This window comes from Ictalurus punctatus, chromosome 24, assembly GCF_001660625.3.
Source record: "Ictalurus punctatus breed USDA103 chromosome 24, Coco_2.0, whole genome shotgun sequence".
Taxonomy (NCBI): Eukaryota; Metazoa; Chordata; class Actinopteri; order Siluriformes; family Ictaluridae; genus Ictalurus; species Ictalurus punctatus.
Window position 1 is genome coordinate 8,709,517 of NC_030439.2, and position 20,037 is coordinate 8,729,553.

Sequence of the window (20,037 nt, forward strand, 5' to 3'; positions counted from 1 at the left end):
ATGAATGTCTAACTATGAGTATGATGCATCACCTACATCATCCTGACGTTTTATAATGAAAACAAAGGATCGACATAAATATTACTTCCTGTTCCTAAGCGCTGAGAAATATTAAAATGGTCTGAACAAATTTATCTATAAATAAATAATGGTGAGGCAGCTTATGAGGGCATCTGGTTTTTCAGGCCTGTATTAGCTCTTTTAGGAGCAATGCATCATGATAAAAAAGGGCATTTATATATATATATATATTTGGGGGGGGGGGGGGGGGGGGGGGGCATAAGTTCTGTCCAATTAAAAAATAAAAAATATAAAGAGTCTATGCCCCGTTGTACTGCACTCTGAAAAGAAAGGGTAAATGTTCAGGCTTTAAAGTTTGGAACAGCGAAATGAGGCTACGTGTTATTTGTTGTTTTGTAGTGTGTGTACCGTAATTACCTCATTTATCACACAGGGCCGAGTAAAATATGTGGTTATCTGTGTGAAAGGGCTAACTGCGGGTTCTGTAATATTACATTATTGCAATGTGCACATCTGACCCACAGGTTTAGCTGAAATATAACCTAGCTCGAGACTGGAGGAGGAGAAATGTATGAGCAGTATAATAATACTTTTTTTTTAACAAACAGGATAAATAAAGCAAGGCAGAGAGGTATACTGAGAGAAAGGGATAGACACAAAGCTTAACACTTGTTATTTTGGCATTATATAAATCTGGTCGTCAAAAATATCTGACACCAGTGTTGAGCCCCAGTCACACGTAATTGCCAGCTGTGATTGGAGCAACTCACGACTCTGTCAAAATAAAAGACGTCTACTGCCATGCTAAATGAGCGCGCAAATCTGCATGTGTAAAGCGGATCAAAAGCAGGTCCACCTCATGTTTTTCATCCACATGCACACAGAAAAAGAAACGAGAGAGGGAGCGAGAGAGAGAGATAATTGACAGGATCTCTGTATGCCTCCCCAAGCAGCAGATGACATTTGATCTACAGCCAGTGCCAGCTTGATCTAATGAGTGAGGTTAGTCTGGCGTGGAGCAGAACCCGAGCGTCAGTACTGCACACAGCTTCATTTGATTACTGATCAAAGAGCCACTAATACATCAGCACAGAAACCCCTTGATCCAACCACTACCAGCTCCAAACACTGTCAAGTCTGAGAGAAGACGTGAAGACACCTCACAATCACATCCATATGTGGTTCTTCCACAAACTGTTGCCACAAATTTGAAAGCACACAATTGTATAGAATGTCTTTGTACGCTGTAGCATTACAATTTCCCTTCACTGGAGCTCCAACCTGTTCCAGCATGACCATGCCCCTGTGCACAAAGCGAGCTCCATGAAGACATGGTTATGCCAAAGTGGAAGAACTTGAGTGACCTCAACCCCACTGAACACCTTTGGGATGAACCGGAATGCCGACTGCACCAATTTCACTAATGCTCTTGTAGCTGAATGAACACAAATCCCCACAGCCAGGCTCCAAAATCTAGTGGAAAGCCTTCCCAGAATTAAAAAAAAAAAAAAAAAAGGGGACAAAACTGTTACGGGATGTTCAACAAGCACATACGGGTGTGATGTTCAGGTATCCACAAACTCTTAGCCATTAGTAACGACAGAATGTTTTCTTTCTTGACATTACAATATAAAGTCAGGTGGAAATCATTCAAACAGATAATGCATTTAGATGCAGCGAGGCACTGATTGAGTAGCATTATCTTGGAATAACCCACCCAGAAAGGTGCATGATATACCGGTGGCATTCTGCCATCCAGTTCCGCGGCTGAACGAACGAGCCTGCGAATCTATATTAAAAATCAAGCCAGGGGGTTTGGATTTGTTCAGATAGGAATCATGGTCAAACAGTGCGCTTCTGTTTCTGCGCCAGTTCATCTCTGTGTTCATTTTGATAGATAGGATCTGACAGGGAAACAAAAGGAAATTACACCAACACCATCTCAGTAGCTTCAGAAACATGCCATTTTTCTTTTGTGTTCCTCAAAAAAAAAAAAAGTGCTTTCTAGTAGATGGACCGCAGTCAGTTTAAGTAGAACTCGACCAAGACTCGTTCAGGGGAGTACACTAAGCCCGGTTTCCAGTGCTCCCAGCAAAAGTAGTGTTCGACTGCTTATGTTGTCCGACACTTTTCTGCCTGGCAGACCGTGCTGAGCCGAGAGGATCACAGGCATCAATCTCCGAGCTGTCAACCCAACTAACCCCATCCTAGCCGAGGGGAGAATGCGATCCGGTCCTCTTTATCTGGAGATGTGCTCTGGCTGGTGGGTGTCCACTGCCATTTTGCTCTTCACGTTATCCAGAGAGACTCAGACTAAGTTGCCTTGGGGAAGTAAGGTCAACTGGTGCCAGACGAGGGGGGGGAGAGTTTGTAAAAAATTCATGGCATTTTAAGCAGTTGTCGCTGTCAGGATCCACGTTGTTTTTCTCCCGCAATTTCAGTGTGTGTGTGCATATTATATATTATATATATATATATATATATATATATATATATATATATATATATATATATATATATATATATATATATATTATATATATTATATATATTATATATATATGATCGAAGTAGCTAGAGTCTTCCAAAGTGAGTCATCCACATAGTAACTCTTAGACACAATTATACATTATATGATTAATTATAGGTAAGAAACGAACGAGGAAAACGGAAGCTACCGGCACAGCAGTACAGGAACAATATCAGAAAAGAGGGGAAAAGTGCCATTTGATATTTGTGCCATCACTTTGGTACAAGTCTTAAGAAAAGGAAAATCACAGCAGCAGTGAAAACTGAACAGGTTCCAAGTCCAGTATTCAAGCATGGGAAATGGTAAATGGTCTGCACTTACAGAGAACTTTTTTAACCTTAGCGGTTCAAAAGTTCTTTACACTGTGTCTCATTCACCCATTCATACACATACATACACACACACACACACACACACCAATGGTAGCAGAGCTGCCATGCAAGGTGCTAACTTGCCATCGGGAGCAATTTGGGGTTCAGTGTCTTGCCCAAGGATACTTTGGCATGTGGAGTCATGTGGGTCAGGAATCGAACCGCCAACCCTACGATTAGTGGACAACCCGCTCTACCACCTGAGCCTCAGCTGCCCAAAGCATCTTGGTTAATTGTTTATGGCAGTTTACCCAAAGGTTGATCAGACACACAAAACGCATCCTAACACAGGTAAGGAATAAAACATTACGGGGCATGCTGCTACAGGAAAAAAAATCATAAGATCGAGTCGTGTGAATAAAGATCCATTCAGAAGTGGATCAATTTCCAATCACAATGCTTCCCCAAGGGTTATTCTACTTATACGAAAGCCATTTGCCAGTGATAACCATTTTTAATTTATTGGAAGACACAGCATACTTTGAACCATTTATAGTTCCTGTTAACGTTGTTGAACGGCCACGAGAACAAAACAACAAGTCACTATTCAGCCTCTCTTTTTTTTTTACCTTTCTCTTGAAATGAACAAGACAAAGAAATGCAGCTTTTCATGTTACCAAGAAACGACAAAGCGCTGTCACCCAAGAGTCATTTCATAAATGTTAGATAATCATGTCCTTACTGAAAGCTTTATCATGGCAATGACTGTACGCTTTTCTTTGTTAAATAAAACATTTTTCACTCTATTTATTTTTAGGCTTATTTTATGCAGAGCCCCTGTGAATGAGTTGTTACTATAGAAACGATCATCGTGTAAGAACAAGCTCATTAACATCACAGCCGCCACTATTACAGAAAATTAAATCAACACCTTCTGACCTAAGAGATTCAAGAATTCAACAGCGCTGTGGTAGAAGAGGTAATAAATAACACAGATGCCATATCATGGTTGGTTTTATGGTCCAAAATGGTCAGTACAGAAGTGATACTCTTCCAAAACAGAACCTCTGACAAAAGTCTGGAAACAGCAGTGAAGAACAATGAAGAGCATAAAATATTAGCGTGATTTGAATTCTCAAATCGGATTGGTCAGAAGGTGTGGATTATTTCTGGCTCCGAAATTAGTTCCCACTGTAATATTAATGAAAGTTTTATATTCGTGCGCTCGTTCTAATACGTTACTGTTTCCATAGTAACAGCTCATACACAGGAACTTGTATCAGTACAGCTGATGCTTCACACAATCTAAGAGTAATAATTAAACGTTGTTGTTTAACAAAGTAAAACATATCATCTCTGATGTGCTGATTTTTTTATGTTAGGAGAGATTTGATGAACAGTTATGGAAGGAGTCTCAGGGGTCAGCGCTTTGTAAAGTTTCCCAGCACAGAGAGAGAGAGAGAGAGAGAGAGAGAGAGAGAGGGGCTGGTGAGGGGAACGACTGTTTATCGCCACTATAACGTAAGTGAGAATAAGAACTAACTTCTCTCGTGGACATGCGTGGATTATTTCCTATAACCGCACGGCCTGTCGTGTTATTATTCTCCACAAGGATGTAAGCACTTGCACGGCCTCTTTGATAATCTGATTTATTTATTTATTTTTCATTTTTTGATTTTTTTAAACACATCACGTTGGTAACCTTTAACAAGCTCACAACACACATATTAAGCTGAACGCTCTCTTCATGTCACTCCTCCACTGCTGAGCACTGAACAGAGGTGTTCCTAACACCAGCCTTGGAAGAATCAATTAATATCGATTTTCTTATGAAGTTCCCCCTGCACTCTCCAGAGCCGAGTCAGGGAAGGAAGAGGAACAAAAGGGGATAAAACCACAGGTGAATAACAGGAATAACCAGGACAAAGATTAAACTAGATCGTGGGTTTGGGGAAATTACAAATTACACGTGTATTTATTTTAGGTCCTTGGTGCAATAGCGGACAGGGTGCGTGTTATGTTTGGGTTTCAGGGCCAATCAGAAATCACTGATGTATCCAGCATGTATTCATTAACTGACCGGATTTTGGGTCAATTAGCAAACAGGAAGTTATTTATATTTAGGTCTAGGGCAATTAAATTATTTTTTTTTTTTTTTTTTTTGGCAGGGGGTTAGGATTTGCAGGAAGGAGAAAGTTTATATTTTGGTTTGGGGCAATTAGAGGTCACACGAGCATTTACTTCTGAGGTGTTATGGTCCCGCCAGCAGATGGCGCTGTGGTGACAACATGCACGAGCGGTTTGAGAGCGCGCAGTTGCACGTGCTTGAAATGCACATGGACGCTAAAGCTGTGTCAAGTGTTGCCAGCTGTCGAGACTGGTTACTTAAACCCCTCGCGTTGCTGCACACATCGTTAAAGTGTTAAAGTAAAGTGAATTAGAGAAAGGACTAATGGTGACAGGACTAACAGAGAAGAAGACGGAATGAATAATGGTGCCAGGTTGTGATGTTGCCATGCTCTGTCTGTTTTCCTGTTCCTTAGTTTATGTGCTTACTTCCTGTCTCGAGTCCTGTGTCGTAACATGAGGCAAGTGGCAGCCAATGAAAGATTATGGGGGTCTTTACATTTTGTTTTGGGAGATTTCACATTCTCGTATATTTATTTTTGGTTTATTTAGCACTCATGGGGTATTTATGGTTGATAGGGGAATTTAGCAGTTATAGGGGTATTTATATGTGAGGTTGGAGGGGTGCATTTATCTTTGGGCTTTGGCATTCAGGTGGTTTTTAAATTTGGGTTTGGGGCTATTATTTGGTTTAAGGAATTTCAAGGGACTCGATTGTTGTTCGATAGTTTACTGAAACAGTGCAGGAATTCAGATCGACAGAACATAGCTCTATTTTTAAGTTGTAACATCATTATCTACACCAGCAGAAGTCGAACAGTAGAAGGGGGATCATCTTTTCATATCACAGTCAAACCTGAAAATGATAACACTTGAGCAGGAAACTGCCACTTCGGCCTAAAGCTACAGCACAGATAAGAAGGAGCACGCGGTACACTTCTAATGATGAACTGCATGCTAGATCACTAAAGGCAGATGAGGTGATGTTTACAAGATTTCTGTACAATTACTTGTGTTTTATGAAATTGTTACCTTGCTTTTGCTGTTTGTTTTTTTACCCCCCTCGCTCACTAATGAGATCAGTGTGCTGTTTGCCCACAACACAAGCTTGAGGGCAAATGCGTACGCGAGGGAGGATTTGGGTGATCAGTATTCTACACATTTTTTTTTTTCCATTGGTTCAGCATTCTCCTGCCCTTGACTAGAGGCCCGGAGTACTTTCCCCTCCATAGTAAATAAATATTATTCAGTCTTGCTCGGAGATACACCATATGGCCGAAAGTATGTGAACACCTGACTATCATACCCATATATGGTCCTTCCCCAAACTGCTACCACAAAGTTTTAATCACATAATGGTCTAGAAGGTCTTCATACGCTTTAGCATTATTGTAGCAATTTCCCTTCACTGGAACTAAGAGGCTCAAACACTGCTCCAGCGTGACGATGCCCCTGTGCACAAAGCGAGCTCCATGAAGACATGGTGTGAAAAGGTTGGAAGAAGGTAGAAGATCTCGAGTGTCCTGTACAGAGCCCTGACCTCAACCCCACTGATCACCTTTGGAATGAACTGGAACTGGAGCCTCCTCACATCAACATCTCATCCTCACTAAAGCTCTTGCAGCTGAATGAACACAAATCCACACAGACACGCTCCAGAATCTAGTGGAATGTCTTCCCAGAAGATTGGAGCACATTATAACAGCAAAGAGTTAAGTTGTCCATATACTTTGGATGGATGGATGGGCACATTGATCCCTCTCGAAGTGTTTGACCAAGCAGTGTGATTTACCAAGGGCTTCCTGCAGAGGTATGGAAGAAGGTGAGTGGTGTCACAGTAGAGGGAAGGAAGGTGCGAGAGAGGAGATCATGCTGGGATAAAGTCTAATGGTTTCTGAGGGACTCGGGCATAATTGTCAACATCATCCGTCTACTGTACACGGTGAGGCTGAATGGGGCTAATAGCAGGATTCAGGGATGATTAGGTGGAGAGATGAGAGAGAAAAAGATAGACAGAGAGAGAGAGAGAGAGAGAGAGAGAGATGAGTGGCTACTAACTGTGAGGATTAGCAGAGAGAGGGGGCGATTGTTAGATCCCAAGAGAGCTGAAAAGCGACACTAGTGTGCGCCGATATCCCAGGGCTGCACACCCCAGAAATTCTGTCTGACGGTTTAATTAGCCATGTTCTAACTTTTAACAATCACATTACAGAGAACCAAGCTCGCACTTGCCTTACATCCTCTCCAGTGACATTACTGATGCGGCCTAATGCAGAAATTCACTTTTCACTCTCAACCACCGAGACACCTTCCAATCATAAAAAAAAAACCTGCTAATGATAACCTCCAGCCTCCGCATGCGCACACACACACACACGAGCATAGATGCCAGAAAATGATGTGAAGGTGAGGAAAAAAAAAAATCAGCTTGCTCTTATGATGTCTTTTTATAACGAAGGTGTCAAAGAGAACTTAATTTAAATCAGTGCTCATGGAGGAGCAAGCACAAATTTGCTGGGATAAAAATGAGAAAAAAAATTATTTAAAAAAAAAACCTTTACTTCACATTACTTGTATATCAGGATGAATCTGTTATACGATGTATAATTCCTGAACTGGTGGAATAACTCTGCATGAAGAAGACTGATGGAAAAAAGTGTGTTCTTTTGATCTCCTCGTATATTATTCAGCGTTATACTGACACCATGCCACTGCGCACATTTTTTTATAGCAAGATTTAAGAGTACACGCATGCAAACCTCAACCTTCCATAGAGTGTGATCCTGAAACAACACAGGTGAGAAGCTCCATCTAGTGGACCGTTTTAAATCACAAAGTAAAATACGTTTGTTTTTTTTGTTTTCCCAAAAGACTGTAAACTACCAAAAACCGGTTTGATCTCGGACCTCGTAATGTAGGCCTGTCTTTTAATTACATTTGTCTTACATTGGCAAACCAATGTCATGAATACAAATGATTTCCTCAAATAAATGTAATCTTCCAAAAAAAAAAAAAAAAAAGTTTAAAATCTTCTTAAAAGTGCATACACATTTAACACAATGTACAAATAAATTAACAAAGCCACTGAGCCATTCTCATGCATCAAAACAGTAACATGGTATTTTCTTTTCTTCTTTTTTCCCCCAGATATTAATATTGATCTTCTTTTGGGCAACCTTCTACAAGTAAAGTTCTTCAAAAAAAAAGAAAGAAAGAAAGACTCGACGTACTTACATCTGCCTTATGTAGTGTAGATTACATGAAGATGCTGTTTGCAGCCTTTTCCATACAATAACTCCTCAAGTCCAGTGTCTACACCAGGAGGAAGAACTTCATACAATAATATTCACAGGAGCGAATAATTATAACTAGGGCTGGCTGGTAAATATATCGATATCATGATAAATGATGTCATGATGCACTTTTATTTCAGTATTTTATATATTATATATATATAAAATGTGTGTGTGTGTGACCTCGTCACGACGTGCGTTCAGCCGAAGCCGTCTTCGATTCACGTGCATCGAACACGAGTACAGATAAAAGGTCTTGCTTATTAACAAACATCACTGTGAAAGACAGGTTGTGATTTCACCAATTTGAGTAATTTTCCGTAGTGAAATCGAGCATGTTTGGCCGCAACAATCACAAAAAAAGAAGGCGAAATCCTGTACAAACTGGAAAGTAAGCAGGTTACATACACGTGAAACAAAACGTGTATGTCAAAACTCAACCACTAAATTCAAGAACCGAACAAATATATTTCTGCTATATTGTCCAGCCCTGATTATAATCATAAACGATCTCTGATTTGAAATTAATCTAAGCTAAAGTTTACTACCATGTTATTTGCACTTGGGATGTTTCTGATATGATTTAAAATGTCCAGAATCGCTGAAACACAAACGCCGATTTTTGGCAAGTGGCTTTCTTAATGCGCTGCCACAGGACTCATGGTACAACGTGAAAGACTTCGTAATTAGCGTAACAAAAAAAAAATGGCAAGGACGACAAGCGCGTCATGAGCGATGGGAGTGGTGTGTGTGATGAATTCGTGTATTAGTGGTACAACATTCAACATACAAAATATGAGGTCAATTATACATGTGTGGAAAAAAAATACGCAGCGAGGAGAGGACAAGAAGTCAAAATAAAAATATATATATATAGTTTATCATGAGGAGTTTCTGTTATTTTGAACGTGAGCTAAACCTAACGCTTACCGGTAATGATCCATCATCACCTTTTAGGAAACAACAAACGTGTGCAAAAAAAGCAATAAAAAAAATTACACAAAAAAAGGCAATTCATGCTTTCCACTACTGACATTTAGAAATACAGAAACATTGATAAACAGGATATTTTTTTGTGTGTGTGTTTTTTTTAAGCAACATTCACTTGCATAGTTATGTGCATGCATCAGTGTCATCATCATCATGCAATACTGCTTGCCGTTATTCTTCAAATGGTATCTTTAGTGCACTGATTTGACAGAAAAAGGGTGCTGTTGCAGAAATAAAGCTACACGTAAGCTTAGATTATTGACTAATAATTAGCGAGAGAGAGAGAGAGAGAGAGAGAGAGAGAGAGAGAGAGAGAGAGAGGCACCAATAGTACCATATCAGTATGCCATATTTGTCTCACAGCATAAATAGAATTATAATATGTATTGATACAAGTTATATATAATTTTTTTCCCCACAGTGACTTAACTAATGGAAATAAAATCGTATAAACAGCTTGAAAAGACCTGCAGTTAGAAACATTACTGAACTATAATGGAAAATCTGCACCAAGTATTTATATCAGTCCTCCACAGTATAAATAGCCATCAATATAAATATATATATATATATATATATATAGATGTATCTTTCCTTACCCCCACCAACCCCCCCCACCCCCCCGAGTGACTGAACAAAAGCTTGAAACTAGCTGCAATTTTGAAACATCAATTCTAATTATAACAGTTATTAACAGTAATTATACTAGCAAGTTATGACAAGTGATTTTGGTCCATTTACGCATTGGTCAATGTAGTACTGACTGACGTGGGTCGGTGGGAGAACGTATCGCAGCTACTTTTAAAAATCTATTTTGAGTGGGAGCGGGGAGGATGATGAATGAAAACGGAAACCATTGTGAATAGTACAAGACTGGTTTGTTAGTTTGACACACCAATGCGTGCACTGCTTAACTAGTGGTTTGCTCAGTGGTTAAAAAGTTGGACTACTGATTGGATGTTCAAATCCCAGCACCACTAAGCTGTCCCGTCACCCTTTGATGAGCCCTTAACCCTCAACTGCTCAGATGTATAAACGAGATAAAGGTAAGTCGCTCTGGATAAGGGCGTCTGCCAAATGCTGTATCTGTAAACTAAGGCTATGTGTCTTGTGTCTTCCTCAGATGTGACCAAGCCGTCGTTTCGTAAACTTTCTCCTATGATCTCCCATCATCGTCAAAAACAGGGCAAGAGTACGATTCCAGTATTTGTATATAAGATCTCAATTATGTCGGGGGGGGGGGATGGTATATTTCATTAATATCGCTCTTATGTTGGAAGAAAAAGGCTCTGAAGTGAAAAATTTATATATAGGAATCCCATGAATTGACATGGCACAGCATTCAAAGCATTATAATATCCCTCGTATTAAACTAATTAACTCTTCTTCTCATCTTCATCTTTATCGCATACATAAAATATCTATCATTAAAAATCATTGTAGGGAAAAGACAAAGTTCAACGTTATAGTTCGTAAATACAGGAGTAAATATATATATATATATATATATAATTTTTTTTTTTTTTCCCATCTACAAAGATCTGCAAACTATTGCACTGGTAATCCACGCTTTAATGGACACACAAAGGGGTTTGGCCCTGGTTCAAAGCTAGCTAAGCTAAAATTAATGAATGCTGCTGGCATTTGATTTGGCAAAAAAAGGGGGAAATGGCTCAAGTATGACTGTGTGGTTCTTAATATATAAAAATAAATAAACAAAACCAAAAGAAGAAGAAAAAAACAGAACTTCATGCAGAGCTACACTGCCTTGAGACAAAAAAAGGTTGTCTAATTACTGTTGAAAAGATCGCTCATTCCTATAGATTGACTATTGGTCTACAGTTGGCAATGCTGCGTACACTTACTTCTAAGGGCAGCGACGCTACTGGAACACTTATTCATTATTCCATAGTATGGGGGTCCTACAGTAAGTGTTTTGGATGGGTGCTCAGGACAAGTTCTACTTTGGACCTTCTGCATAAAACTACGTACATTCACACGGGAACCATTAGTTAGCATGTCAAGCCTCGACCGCAATTCCGTGTTTCTCCACACGGAGACGTCGCCCTTTATATAGCACCAAGTGTAGAAGTGAAGCAATTTGTTCGGCCAGGAATACGAAGACCCTACTGAGTTCTCTAAAGAAAACCAGAGGCTAACATCTTTAAAAAAACAAAACAAAAAGAAAAACATATTACACAGTCTCTCGAGTACGCCTGGTTTGAAACAAAAAATAATATATACAAAGTGCTAAGTCAGAACAATCCTATTCATACAGTTTATACAGTAGTAAATTCGTACACCACACCTTGCCATCGAATTGGCTCCATGGCAGGGTAGAAAGGCGCTTCTGATAATGTACACATTTTCTTTGAGAAAAGTAAAAGTTGTATAATATAATTTCTTTCACTCACACATGCACACACAGATGTGTGAGAGTGTGTATACATATCTTAGGCACATCAAAAATAGCTGCATTGCAGAAAATAACAAAACTACTATTTTAAACATTATTGAGGCGTCTTTGTTGCCCGGATTGCATGCTGCAGGAAAGCTTTCGAGACGAGTTTGTCTTTTCAAGAGGCCTCCTCCCATTGACGGGGGACTGGAGGATGGCGTCAGAACTGGAAGACTTGGACTTGCCTACAGGTAACAGAGAACGTTTAAGAGGGGTAGAGGGTTTGGGCGTCTCTTTGTCGTCGCTGGCAGCCTTGCTAGATAGTGAGGCAGGAGAAGAATTTCCGTCGCCTTCACCGTCCTCTGTACTGAGTTTGGTTTGGCTGGCGGACCTAGCTGTCCTCTCACCCACCTTCTTAGAGAGAATGGCGCTCTTGCCCAGGTCGGCTGAGCGGCGTGTCTCCTTTTGCCTCAGGGCGCTCTTGAAGAAGGAGAGCCCCTTGTCCTCGGACTTGCTGGCCCATCGTAGCTCTCTGGAAGAGATGCTGGGTGATCGCAGGCTGGTGAGTGAGGAGCTGCTGCTCGAGCTCCTAACTGGCCTCCGCTCAGGGCGGCCTCCTTCTGCACCCTTCAGCGGGACTCGAGGTCGATCCGTCAGGGGGCTGGCGTGAGTCAAGTCCCGACTAGACGTCCTCTCAGCCAGTTTCTTTTTGCTCGATGACAAGCTGGAGCTCCTCTCCACAGCTGAAGAGCTCTTCTTGGCAGTGGGTGAGGGGGAAGCGGAGGACTGAGGGGTAGGGGTCAGGCGCTGCTTTGTTTTTGTGGCTCCAGATGTTGGTGCTGCCTCCTGGGACTGGGAAGGCTCTTTCTTCTTTGTTGGGGATCCAGAAGGAGCGCCTCTAGCCTTGGCAGTGTCACTCTTCTCTTTCAAATTGGTCACTTTGGCACCTTTCCCTTGAGAGCTGGAAGACACTTGGGAAGAAGGAGACTTTTGGGCAGAAGAAGTGCTCTGGCGCTTCTTAGATGGCTTCTCTTGGTCCCCCTTTGTCTTGGTTGAGGTCTTTTTGGCACCAGACACCTCTGCCTTCGACGCAGTGCCTCCTGAGCTCTTGTGCCTCGGCTCCTTGGAAGGAGTCCCATGCACATTCTGGTCCACAGCAGTGATCTGGTTGTTGTTGTCCAATGGTTCTGCTTTAGAGCTCTTCTTGTCAGCCACTGATGGAGCCCTGGAGTAGACCTCATCTGTGTTCCTTTTACCGCTGCCGTCATCACTGCTATTTCCTTCCATCATAGCAAGCGGGGCTTTGCTGCCGGTTTGGCGCTCGTGCCTGCCATAGTTCCCGAAGCATGACGTCGACACCTTGTCGTCGCAGGCCTCTCCGATCCTCTCCAGCGGTGGCGAGGAGCGCGAATCTAAAGAGAAGCGTGAGGGCGAGTTGGACCTTATCTGGAGCTTGGCAGACAACGACCAGGACGGCTTCATCCCGTTCTCGCTGAGGGTCAGCGGGCTAGCTATGGAGGATCTGGAAGACAAGCTCTGACGTTGAATGCTTCTCACAAAGGGTCGGGTGGAGAATCCTCCTTAATGAAAAGGGAGAGAGATTTAAACTAATGCGCTGATACCAGACTGAATGGAAAGAGCAGCAACATGCATTTTGTCTTAACTGAGCGAGGAGACAGATTCCCGTGTTAGTGCTAGAAAGCTAGAGGAGGGAAAGTAAAGAGAGTCATCACAGAGACAATTGCTGACGTTTAGAGATTATTAGTTATAATATATATATAAAAAACCATGACTGTTTCACAGTGCTTCCATAATATTCCAGGAGTTTTTACACAGAGGCTGTTTAACTGCTGTCCAACAGGAACCAAATGTATTTAGGTATTGAAAGCTAGTTATTTAGACTGCTGAGAGTCAAATATATATATATATATATATATATATATATATATATATATATATATATATATATATATATATATATATATATATATATATAAAATTATCAATTAATTTATTAATTTATTTTTACAGCCCTAACTGAGTATATGCAACTGTAATTTACATAGATTTGCCAAAAAAAGAAGAAATTAAACAACCACAAGAGCATAAAACTGCTCAGTTGCAGTTTCTGTGGGGTTTTTTTTGTATGCAAATCAGCTTATAGTTCTACTGTTCCCAGCTGTAAAACCTCTGCTTAAGTTCCACACCTCCCAAAATTACAAATAAAAACACTGTGAAAGGTGCAATAAGTATGCAGTGTGCACATAATATACAAGAAAGAGACTAAAGAACCATGCAGAACAGTAAGCGCCATGAACGCGCTTCTCACCGTCGTCTTCGCTGCGATCTCCAGGGAACTCCATGGATTCAGCCAGAGAAGCCAGGGACGTCCGGCGTGAGGAGGCTCCTGAGGCCAGGCTAGGAGGCTTGCTGCCAGGAATCCGGTTAACCCAGTGCTCACACAGAGAGGAACTGGTGGAGCCTGACCAAAACAAAGCAACACATGTACAGAACGCATTATCAGCTCGCTCACTGAAGGAGGCAAAAGCACAGCGGATGTGATTTACATTGCACTATTGTGTCACTGGCTGCAAAATAGTTTGTGCAATAGGTAGAGGCTAGAATTAATCCTGTAGCTGTAGTCAATGAGTAAAGAAGCTCACCAGCGACAGAGCTGTTAGCAGACCATGAAGGTATAGTTGCCCTCCTCTGGTAAAACAGAATGTAGGCTGTCTGCTGGCACACGTCCTCGTCAGCCATAGGCTGGACTTCGCTGTCGTCGAAACAGTACCACTGCCCATCAACAGAGTTCTTACAATATGCTGTACGAGGAAATATACAGATTTGGAAATGATCCAGTTTGTTCAAATGTAGTGCAAAAAAGTTTAGACTCCCAACCCAAAGCTAGCCCAACAACATGTAGGGCGTTACCTGTGTAGTGCCCTCCATGCATGTTTCCATGGTGATTGCATACGGCGTACAGGTCATACAGGTAGTCATCCGGGTTACGGCCTAGACCATAAGGTCGTCTCCAGGGCGACCAGTGCGAGGGGAGGCTCCAGCTGCTCTGGCTCCTCTTCACCATGTGGGGAGCCATGTCCATACCAACCAGCGGGAAGCGCACCATGTTCTGCATTTTCACCCGCCTATCTCCCTCCTGCAGGACCCAAACACCAGATTCTCACATTACTCACAGTTTGTGAAGATCACTTAGTATCATGGAAACCAAACCCCAGTAGGGTGAGCAGTGCAATAATGGAAATAACAGTCACTAGGCTCTAAGAAAGAAGGACAGGAGTGAAGTCTTAAGCCCTATTCGGATTGGATCAGGTTTTCAGAAAGGAATCTATAATACAGATGATTCTTTTTTAACACGTCTCCTTGGTGACAAAACTCTCACACCCGAACAGAAATAATTTCCTTCACGAGGAGCGAGTTTCTAGCAGGTTGCATTTTCTATGAACATGGATATTTGCGTGACATGGTCACATGATCACGCTCCGTTCACGACACGCCGTCCGTGCGGCGTCCTCTTCACGGCGGTTGAAGAGAAACTGGAGTACTGGAGCTGGATGCTTTCCCAGATAGCGTGCGTAGTCGAGGTTTGACCACCCAGAACAGGTACATGGTCGAGTGCCTCTTCTAAACGTGTATCCGGACAAGACTGTAGGTAAAACAGTAGGCCTGTAATTTTCTCAGAGGAGGATGGAGGAAAACGTCGACACGGCCAATCCAGACGGAAATAAAATCACAGAGGAACTCCAGTAAACCAGGAAAATGACCCCAGGACCAAATTTTTTTAATTGAATCCTGTCCAAATCGAACTTTACACCGGGTACCCCAGTGTTCCGTCTGACCCAGGCAATCTCTTAATGCTACAATGACCAGATAAGGAAGAAAACACAACAGGGTGTGCTGTTAGAGGAAAATAATCCACCATGTTGAATTTGTGGTGTGATTAGGCCTGATGTGAAGCATGAACATAAGTGATGATAGGAACTCACTTAGTAGTTATAGCAGTTTATAAATAGTTCATCCCTCACAAGCTTTTCTGTTTTTTTTCTCTCAAAGTTAATAAGACAAAAAAATATGCAGTTTGTCACATTACAGAGAAAACCTCTCCGTCCTAAAGACTTTTGCATGCCAGAAAACATAAGGCTTTATTTTTGACTATTACAAACGCTGGAGTCTCTTACCATTGATGTTAAATATACATTTTACAGAAACATCTCTTTTTTATTATTGTAATCTGTTCATAATTAGGCTTAGGTTTCGTAGATTGCCTGCCATTCAAGTCCCTGTGTAAGAGTTGTTACTACAGAATCAACTCTAAGTATTACAATGAGCGCTTTAATATAATTGTATTATTTTAAGCCAGCATTGTTGTCCTTCTGACCAATCAGGTTTGACCATTCCAGAAGACCGTTTAAGGTATACTATATTTTTCATATCTAAAATGATTAGTAACATAAACAATACTTGTAGCAATTGGAGATTGAAGTGTGAATAACGTGGAGAACCCGGGCCCTGATACATACCTGTCTGAACCTCTTGAGGTGCAGGATGAGAACATCAGGCAGGGTCCAAAGGCTGAGCTTGATGCGGCCTTGCTGTAACTGCTTGCAGTGCGGACAGCGCCAAGCATCATCTGGTGCCAGCTGGAACACCACACGTTACAGGAAACGGCCATAAATAACCAAACGCACGCGCGCGCACACACACACACACACACACACACACACACACACACACACACGCTCATGCTGAGCTACTCAGTGAGCAATTTTCAAGGATCCCTTCAACACAACACTTTCCCAATCGTGCCCTTGTACCACTTTAAGCAGTACAGGCTTCAAACCGCCCTACCAACAGCCACCAAATGGGCTAACCACAGGGCTTTTTTACGCTGTGTGCGGCGCCGTTCCGGGGTTAAAGCCGTCTCTGTGGAACGGAACAATTTATGAAATAGCACAGACAGCAGAAATGTTGGTTCAACGCCATCTGACATCTGTTTGAGCAAATCTGGTTTGAAGCAAATGGAAGAAAAGCAAAGGAAATGTGAGTTTGAGGCCGTTTTTTAGCCGTTTTTTTTTTTTTTAAACTTTTCCCTCGGTCGGCTGAGCGGCCTAGTCGTTACCTGCTCCTCTTTGGTGTAGAGATGGAAGCACTGAGCGAGGGTACAAGCCTGGGGGTGATGGTGCTGCTCGCGGTGCAGGTACACACTCTCAGCATCAGGGATGTACTCTTCCTCCGTGTGGCCAAATAAACTGCAGGGACGAGCCGTAACAAAACCATCAACAAAACACTCAAACTATGATTACTGCTTGCAAGCCAATTACATTTTATTCTGTGTCTTAGAGGACCGTAATTTTACTGTGGTTGCAAGAATCCCTGTGGCGATTACACAGATGGCTTTTTGTTTTTTTTGAGATGGTGGAACGTTGTTCCATATTTTGCAGGCTGTGACACATCTCTTCAGTTCTCTAAGGGCTACATTTAAGCAGAGAGAATATCAAAAAGCTGCAGGCGAGCAGAAACGGTTGTTCAGGCAAAAAAAACACTTACTAGTCCTTGGTCTCTTTGTCCCACTCCACTACGATCTTGACATGAGGAGGGCCTCCTGCACCACAGGATTTGTATGCCCTGCAAAACACACATTAGGTCAGGGAAACAGTTTGAGGCTCCTGCCTTCTTTCATAGTTTGAATCCACACACAGTTCCCTTCAATACTACTATAATGGCATGGCTGATTCATTTGCTTGTGCTATACCCCAAAGACAATAGTGTTTGAGACCAAAAGATGGATATGAGAAGAGAGTTTAGGATTTTAGGAATCAGAAGACAAAACGTTCCTGTAAACTTCTGAATTCATTCTGCAGCTACCATCACGGGTTACATCATCAATAAAGATTAGTGAGCTTGTTCCAGAAACAGCCATGCAAGCCCAAGCCATGACACTACCTCCACCAAGATTCATGAGCAGATTCTTTCTTTCTCCACACTTTGGTAGAGGTTAATCTTGGTTCCAGAACTTTTGTGGCTCATCTCAGTATTTCTTTGCGAATTGCAATCTGATTTTCCGAGTCTTACTGCTGGTAAGTGGTTTGCATCTTGTGGTGAAGCCCCTATATTTGTGATTTTCTCATAGACTGCTCTCTGATCTTCATGTTGGCTTAACCTATTTAACAACAAATGCAGTAAACTGAAGAGAAACTGAAGGCTAAAACCAAGAGTAGACGTTCAGAGCTATTTATTGTTTTAAAAAAATCAATCTAACAGGACACACCTGGGTAACAAGAAACAAATGTCAGTCACATTTTCCAATATTTTTGCTCACCTAAAAATTGGGTGGTCTGATATAAGACATGCTATATCATCTTCTGTGTCTTGTGTGTGTGTGTGTATAAATATATATATATATATATATATATATATATATATATAAAAATTGCCAGGAAATGAATGCTGAAATTCTAAACTCCCAACTTTTGATCTCGAACCCAAATTTGTATGTGTGTGTGTGTGTGTGTGTGTGTGTGTGTGTGTGTGTGTGTGTGTGTGTGTATATACACGTGGCACCAATTTAATACCCAGTATCAGTACTGGGCAAAAAATAGTGGCTCGGATATTGGAAAAAACACATCGGATATCAGATCCTGTAGCAAATGGGATTCATTTTTGGAAAAGACGTCTAACTGGAAATCTTTACATATTAAAAGAGACTTGACTATTTTTTTTTTCTTTTGTAAAGATTAATTTTCTTATATTTATGCTTTACATTTATTAGGTTTACTATATAAGTGATTTTTTTTTTTAAAGGATTTAACTGTGAAGTGTTTCTTCAGGTATTTTAGACAGTTTAAAGCTTTTCAGTTTGAAGAAAACACTATCGGATAGGTATCAGTATCGGGAGAGCCTTGTGGTTTTAGGAAAGGAAAAGTGTTATTGTTCCATCTGTAATAGTAAACAGTCAGACAGATTCATGCAGTTTTAGTTAAGCAGCTAACATCTGGACTATAATTTACTTTCAAGGTCAAAGCCCAACCTCTCAACAGTGGGGTGACACAAAGGAAATTCCTCCTGTGGTAGCAAGTATGTGATCCCCACCACACCAACCACTCGCAGGCTGAAGGGCCCCACCTAAAACAAAGACGCCTTATTTTCAATTTTCACTTTTAATAATAATAATACGAAGAAGAAGAAATTACTGTAATAATAATATATTATTACAGTATATTTCAGCATGCTGACCTGGATGTAAACGCCTTGTCTTAGCAGATGATGCATCTTCTCCAGAATCGCCTTCTGAAGAACATCCCAGGTTACAGTGCGCTCCATGTACAGTACGAAGGGAAGGCCAAACCTTACAGGAAATAAACGGATACAGGAAATAAACACTTTAACATTTCTAACACATTTGTGTGGTGGCCTGTGAGAACTTGTGGTCAATTTTACTACAAGTGCTGAAAACCCATGCTGCGTCCCAATTCGCCTACTTATACTATACGCTAAAAATATATATCCTTTCCCTGAAGAAAAAGTAAATACTTTTGAGTGTGTAGCAAAAGAGTATGCAAGTACTGGGACATACTAACACGTCATGTAAAAGAAAAGAACGTTGTTGCCTAGTTACGCACACTATCACTGTAAACAAACTGCTCGTTGCATTTCGGCTTTTTTTTTTTTCTCGTGACAACAAAAAATTTTGGTTAGTGCTTGACATGTACGTTCACAAAACTTCTCCTCCCTCCCTCACACAAGGACTTGTGGGCAATATTAGTAGACAGAACTGTCCACAGATCCACACTTCGAAAATCTACCGGAAATTATAGACCATCCGGGTACCTTTGGGATACTCGTTTCAACATACTATGGTTTGGGACACACTAATTCTAATCTCGGATGCTATTTAGGACGGATAGGAGGTGAATTGGGATGCAGTGCTGGCTTTCCTGAACTGAAATGTGTTTTTCTATATCGTCTATCTCAACCACAATAATAAAACTACAGCATTTTAAAGTGCGGTCACCCCAACAAGTGAAAAACCGCACAAAAAGATTTCACTCCGACTCCAGAGAAAGACGCCCTGCCTACCTCTACGCTTGTAATACAGTCTGTTGACAGAGAAACAACAAAACCGCAAAAGTTTTAAAGAATTATACGTTTACAACGGGAACTGAGTTACAACTGTAATAATCAATATCTTCCACATCGGGCTCTGTCTCATCACCTGCGTGGAAAAGTCACACGCAGTTACACACGAGCCTCAACGATCTCTGCCCATTCAATAATCGCTGTTTAAGTCAGTCCATTTTGTTCGCTACATTTTTTGTTACTAAAGTCTTTTTATTTAAACATTTTAAAACT

General features: G+C 41.3%; 1 protein-coding gene across 1 annotated transcript in view; it reads right to left on the reverse strand.

The window, feature by feature from the left end:
- Positions 1–9,892: 9,892 nt before the first annotated feature.
- Positions 9,893–20,037, reverse strand: part of usp31 (ubiquitin specific peptidase 31) — a 29,111-nt gene continuing 18,966 nt past the window's right edge. The window contains 10 exon segments of the mRNA XM_017454788.3: positions 9,893–11,808; positions 11,811–13,250; positions 14,000–14,152; positions 14,334–14,492; positions 14,602–14,827; positions 16,209–16,328; positions 16,808–16,937; positions 17,236–17,313; positions 18,716–18,810; positions 18,922–19,033. Coding sequence (XP_017310277.1) covers positions 11,783–11,808; positions 11,811–13,250; positions 14,000–14,152; positions 14,334–14,492; positions 14,602–14,827; positions 16,209–16,328; positions 16,808–16,937; positions 17,236–17,313; positions 18,716–18,810; positions 18,922–19,033 — 2,539 coding nt within the window. The 3' untranslated portion in view covers positions 9,893–11,782.